This window comes from Capsicum annuum, chromosome 8 (assembly GCF_002878395.1).
Source record: "Capsicum annuum cultivar UCD-10X-F1 chromosome 8, UCD10Xv1.1, whole genome shotgun sequence".
Lineage (NCBI taxonomy): Eukaryota > Viridiplantae > Streptophyta > Magnoliopsida > Solanales > Solanaceae > Capsicum > Capsicum annuum.
In genome coordinates this window covers 64,161,144-64,167,708 of record NC_061118.1, presented here as the reverse complement: position 1 = coordinate 64,167,708, position 6,565 = coordinate 64,161,144, and the positions used below count along the sequence as shown (strand labels likewise).

At 32.7% G+C, this 6,565-nt stretch overlaps 1 protein-coding gene across 1 annotated transcript; it reads left to right on the top strand.

The window, feature by feature from the left end:
* Positions 1-5,445: 5,445 nt before the first annotated feature.
* Positions 5,446-5,976, top strand: LOC107879122 (secreted RxLR effector protein 161-like). Its single transcript, XM_016726231.2, has 2 exons — positions 5,446-5,789; positions 5,832-5,976. Exons 1-2 carry the CDS (start codon positions 5,446-5,448, stop codon positions 5,974-5,976), a joined length of 489 nt encoding a protein of 162 aa, XP_016581717.2.
* The last annotated feature ends 589 nt before the right edge of the window (positions 5,977-6,565 follow it).

Genomic DNA, 6,565 nt, shown 5'->3' with positions numbered 1-6,565 from the left:
ATATACAGTAAAAAGAATTATTATAAAAAGCCAACTTTTCCGAATATCCAGTATGAAGAAAGTGAATTTTTCTCTCATACTTCACATTCTGGAAGAGAAATTGCCGAATGGAATATAGATGGATTAGCAGAGCATCAAATATATAATAAACTACCTGAAATGAGAATGACCATTAAGGTATATAAATTTAACAACATGATAGTTAAACAAGCAGCTACTATATTTATATAAGAATTTATAGTACTATAAAATATTTGTGGGATAAATACCTCACTTATAGTATTAGAAAAACCACATTAAATGCTACAACTATTAATCAAGCTATTAAAACTGAGTCAATAGAACAAATAGTTGAAAATTAAGTCTCAGAAGATGCCACAGCCACTTTAATTATAGTATAGCTAAACATTTTATAGGAGAACTTCAACTTTTCAAGATAAAATCTTAGAAATATTGTCAAATTTATCTTGTGCAAAGTTAGATGACTTTAGATGGTATAAAGTTGTTTTCCTCAACGAAGTCATGGTTAGAGAAGATTGTAAGTATGATTATTGGAAAAAAAAAACTATAAGTGGTTTACCAACATTATTTGCGAAAACAGTAGAACAAAATTAAAAGATGAATTAGAGGGGAAAATTCGTTATTTTGATTTAACTTATGGTGATATTATAGGTTTTATAAATGTCATAGGACTAGAAATATTTACAAACATTAAACTTAAAAATCAGATAGAAAGAGATACTAAAATAACTAGATATGAACTAGGAAGCTTTTATCTAGATTTTGGATATATGAAGTTATTAGCCCTCTCAAAGATAGCTACCAAGAAGATTAAAAGACAACATAAAAATTATAAAGATAAATCTAAAAAATCTAATTATTATAAAATACAATGCATAAGATCCAAAAAAAGATTCTAAAAGTGAATATAAAACCAATAATGAAACATGTTGGAACTGCGGAAAAAATCATCATAGGGCTAAAGATTGTCGGGTTCCAAATAAAAAGAAAGAAAAGATAAATATGTTAGAATTAGGAAATGATGTTAAAGATAAATTATATTCAATTCTTGATGAAAATGAAAATAGTTCTTCTTTTGAAGAAAGTCTTAGTGATGATAATCATATTAATGTAGCATATAGTTCAGATAGTAGTAAGTCAACAGACCATTGTAATTGTAGTGGGGCAATTTGCACTTGCAATAGTCATTCTATAAATATTATCACCAATAGTAATAAAGAAAAAGAGACCTTATTTGACATAATATATCATCTAGAAGATCAAACTCTTAGGAAAAAATACTTAATAGCGTTAAAGGATATTGTTCTTAATCGTCAGGTTGATAAAGAAGCGATTGAACCCTTTAATATGAAAAATACATTTAATAAATTTAAAGAACATAAGTCTAAAATAACAATACAGGATCTTTAGGCAGAACTAGTATATATAAAAGATGAAGTTAGATATATTAAGCAAAGACATAACGATCTATAAACAAAATCACTTGCTAATAAAATACTAAAGGATTTAACATCTAACCATGATCCCGAATCACATCAATTTGAGATCCGTGAAATATCAGGAGTAAAAAGTTATAATAGAGAAATTGAGTCTCTAGAAATAGAATCTCTAGAGAAGTCTCCTATAAATAAATCAAGAATTAATACAATTATAGTAGTTAAAGCACAAAGTTACCATATGCCAATTACTATATTTATCAATAAGATTATAAAATTAATAAGATTGAATTATTTGCTATAGGTGGTGATGAAAACTGCATTATAGAAGGACTAATTCCTATAGAGTACCTAGAAACAGGTGCTACACATTTTACAAATTAGTGTCAATTTACCGCTTTATTAGTTTTACTTAGTTTTACCAAGTCTAAGGGTTAGTTCCTATATATTTTGGATATGTTAGAGTCAATAACAAAGTGTACCAGTATTTTGATATGAGAGTATATTTTCAGTAGTTTTTTAGGAGTAAGTTGTGCTAGTTTAGGAGTTATATATTCCTCTTTCTACTATATTCTTGCAACATAAGATTTCAATAAAAATATTAGTTTATTCTCCAAATTGCTTGCCACTTCTCATTATATAAATAAGAATTTTTATGTTCAACCCTTTATTTTATGGTATCAGAGAAAGGTTGGGATTCTTCAATCTCTGTTGTTGTTATCATTCCATAAGAAAATTCTTATTGTGTAACATGGATCAGTTTAATGGGGAAAGTGGTGAAAATGCACAAAATGGTGTTGAGAAACTTGTACGAACTAACTACAACTATTGGAGAATGCGTATGGAAGTTTATCTTCAAGGTCAAGACTTGTGGGAACTGGTTGTTGTTTCAGATACAGAAATTCCAGTAGATACTGTTGCTAATGTTGAACAACGTAGGAAATGGAAGATCAAGTGCGGGAAGGCTCTATTTGCCTAAGGACATCGAAAAGTAAAGAGTTTATTAATTATGTCCATGATGTTGATTCTCTAAAGCAAGTCTGGGAAACTCTTGAAAGGTTATTTTCCAAGAAAACTACAGCAAGATTACATTTCTTGGAAAATGAATTGGCAATGACGATGGAAGGAACCATGTCGATTTCAGAATATTTCTTGTGAGTGAAAAATATTTGTGCTGAAATTTCAGAACTAATTGCCATCGAGAAGATTAGTGTAGCCCGTTTAAGGAGATTCCTCATTCATGGTTTAAGCAAAGAGTATACACTTTTTGTCACCTCCATTCAAGGATAGGCGCAACAACCATCGATTGAAGAACTGGAAAATCTATTGTCTAATCAGGAAGCTTTGGATAAACAAATGGCCAAAGGTTTCAAATTTGAACATAGAGCTGTTCTTTTCTCAAAAGGAAGGTCAAATGAGGATGATTTACAGGAAGGTACTAATCGGAGGAAGGTTGCTGGAAATAATTCACAAGGCTACAAAATCAATCAGGTGTCATAGGTGCGAGAAACTTGTACACATTCAGAGATATTGTCGTGTTAAGATCTCCAAAGAAAATACTTTATGTGAAGATGAACAAGATGATGAACCTAAATGGGAGCATTGTTTTACTATTAAAGACATTGAAATAAAATATAATGCGACGTTTGAATCGACACCAACTGAATCTCATATCAATTATGTTGACTTCAAGGAAGAATAGATAGTTGATTCTAGTTGTACACACCAGTGACCAGTGAAGATTAACTATTTTCAGAGCTGTGACAACATAAGGGAGAAAGAGTTATTGTAATGGCTGATAACTCAACTTATCCAGTAATGAAGGAAGGGGTGGTTGAAATTGGTGTAAATGATTCAAACATCAAGCTAAATGATGTCTATCATGTTCCAGGTTTGAAGAAGAATCTAGTTTCAATTTCTCAAATTATTGATTTTGGAAAATATGTTTTATTTGGTCCAGATGATGTGAAAGTACTTGGTAACATGAAAAATATTAAAGCTGATGTTCTATTTTCTGGTAAGAAGAAAGTTTCTTTATTTATCATGTTAACTGCAGAGGCGTATGTGAAGAAAACAAGCCAAATAGATAATGCAGTGATATGGCATGCTCAGTTGGGGCATTTAGGTTATCAAATGCTACAAAAGATCTCTTCAGATAAACTCTTAGATGGCATGCCAACTCTGAAAAATGCATAAGAAAAAGTGATTTGTCAGGGCTACCAATATGGAAAATCACATCGCCTTCCTTTCAAAAGCTCATTAAATTGTAGATCAGCTCCATTTGAACTAGTACACACAGACTTGATAGGACCGACAAGAACAACAAGTTGTAGCGGCTATCGATATGCAACTATATTGGTAGATGACTTCTCTAGATTTTCTTGGGTAAATTTTTTGAGGGGGAAAAACGAAGCACTTTCCAAGTTCATTGAATTTAGCAGCATTGTAGAGAAGGAGTTTAGGCAAAAAATAAAGTGCTTGAGAAGTGACAATGGTGGTGAATTTATGTCAACTGATTTCTTTCAATTTTATGAACAAAATGGCATTAAAAGAAAAATGACATGTCCCAATACCCCTCAATAGAATGGGGTTGCAGAAATAAAATTAGCACATCTTTCTTCAGCAAGTCTTTCATGGCTACACGATATGAATCTACCTCGTGAGCTATGGGCAGAAGCATTTCAATGTGCATCCCACGTTGTAAATCGTTTACCTCCTTGGCCTGTTAAGGAAAAAACTCCTTTAGAATTTCTATATGATCAAAAGACAAATGTTAATTACTTTTGAGTGTTTGGTTTTGTTTGCTATGTTCATATTCCTAAATTAAGTAGAACCAAACTTGACTCGAAAGCAAAGAGATTTATGTTTATTGGTTACGACTCATGTAGGAAAGGGTGGAAGTGCATGGATCCATAAACCAAAAGGTTTTTTACATCTAAAGATGTGTGTTTGATGATGTGTCATCTTGGTGTACAACCCAAAAATCAAGCCTGGAGAATGTCACACTTGATGATTACCAAAATGAGTTATTGTTCCCTGAAATTAATGGTCAAGGAGTTAATGAATCCCCTACCCCAGCTATGGAATCCTCATCTTCAGAAAATGGGCAGAAAATGGCTAGAAGATCCTTGAGGGAGAAAAGGCAACCTAATCATCTCAAAGATTATCAAGAGCAATTAAATAACTGCACTGTGACTTAGTGTTCCTTCACTGGTGAATTTAATGAAGAACCTAGATGTTACGAGGAAGATAAGGGCTGTCAAAAGTGGGAAATAACTATCTAAGAAGAGATTGATGCCTTACTAAAGAATGATATATGGGAGCTTGTACCAAAGACAGAAAACCACAAACCAGTCACTTGTAAGTGGGTCTATCGATTGAAAAAGAAATCAGATCAAACAATTGAAAGATTCAAAGCTCGTCTCGTTGCTCATGTATTTTCTCAAAGTTATGGGCAAGACTATGAAGAAACCTTCAGTCCTGTGGCAAAAATGGTAACTGTGAGGTCGATTTCTCACTTGCCATTGTTAGAAGCTAGGATGTAAAGAATGCATTTCTTTATAGAGAGTTGGATAATGAAGTTCTAATGGAGCAACCTTAAGGGTTCATCTCTAAACAATTTCCCAACCATGTTTGTCGATTAAAGAAGGTGTTGTATGGCCTCAAAGAAGCTCTACATCCTTGGTATGCTAAAATTGCACAATATTTTATTTTTTGTGGATTTAAAGTTTCTGATTCAGATTCTAGTTTGTTTGTAAAATTAGAATCACAAATTCATTTGTTGGTTTTATTATACGTGGATGATATGATAATTACTGGAAGTGATGAAAAAGAAATATCTCGATTGAAGGATGATTTGTTGGTTCGATATGAGATGAAGAATTTAGGTAAGGTTGAATGTTTTCTTGGTTTGGAAGTGGAGAAAACGAGACAAGGGTATTTTATATGTCAACTAAGATACACTACGAATTTGTTGAGGCACTTAAGCATGGGGGAGGCAAAGAAAATGGCAACTCCAATGGAGATGAACCTTAAGATGAAGAAAGATGAAGGTAAATTGCTGAAGGATACGAGATCATTTCAACAACTTGTTGGTAGTTTAATTTACTTAACTATCACAAGGCCGGAGATTGCATACTCTGTTGGTGTTATTTATCAATTTATGCAAGATCTAAGAACTCCTCATTTAGAGGCAGCAAAAAGGATTCTACGTTATATAAAAGTATCAGTTGATTATGGTCTTATGTACGAGAAAGGGAATGATTTTGTGTTGCAAGGATTTACAGATACAGATTGGGCAAGTGATACGGCTAGTCGTCGTTCAAATTCAGGGTAATATTTCAACCTTGCATCTGTGGCTGTTTCTTGGTGTAGCAAGAACCAGTCCACTGTTGTTTTGTCCAGTACAGAAGCGAAATATATAGCAGCGAACAATGGCAGCCCAAGAATGCATTTGGCTGAAATGTTTTATGGGAGATATCTTTGGCAAAGTGGGCTACGCTGTGCAAATTCAATATGATAATGAGAGTGCCATCAAACTTGCTTCAAACCCAGTTTTCCATGGGCGAAAAAAACAAATAGAAGTTCGTCACCATTTTATTCGAGAGAATGTATTGAATCAAGAAATTGAGTTGAAAGGAGTTCATACCAGTGAACAAGTAGCAGATATTTTTACAAAGGCTTTCGCTAAGCCTGATTTTGAAAAGTTTAGAGTTGCTCTTGGAGTCATCGACAGTAAATACACACTAAGGGGGAGTATTACAAATTAGTGTCTATTTACTGATTTATTAGTTTTACTTAGTTTTAACAAGTCTAAGGGTTAGTTCCTATACATTTGGGATAAGTTAGAGTCAATAACAAAGTGTACCAGTACTTTTATATGGGAGTACATTTTCAGCAGTTCTTTAGGAGTAAGTTGTGCTAGTTTAGGAGTTATATATTCCTTTTTCTGCTGTATTCTTTCAACGTAAGCTTTCAATAAAAAATTTAGTTTATTCTCCAAATTGCTTCCTTCTTCTCATCATATAATAAGAATTTTTCTGTTCAACCCTTTGTTTTAACACGCTTATTCTCCTCAACAGGAGAAAGATTAAAAATAAATTATAAAC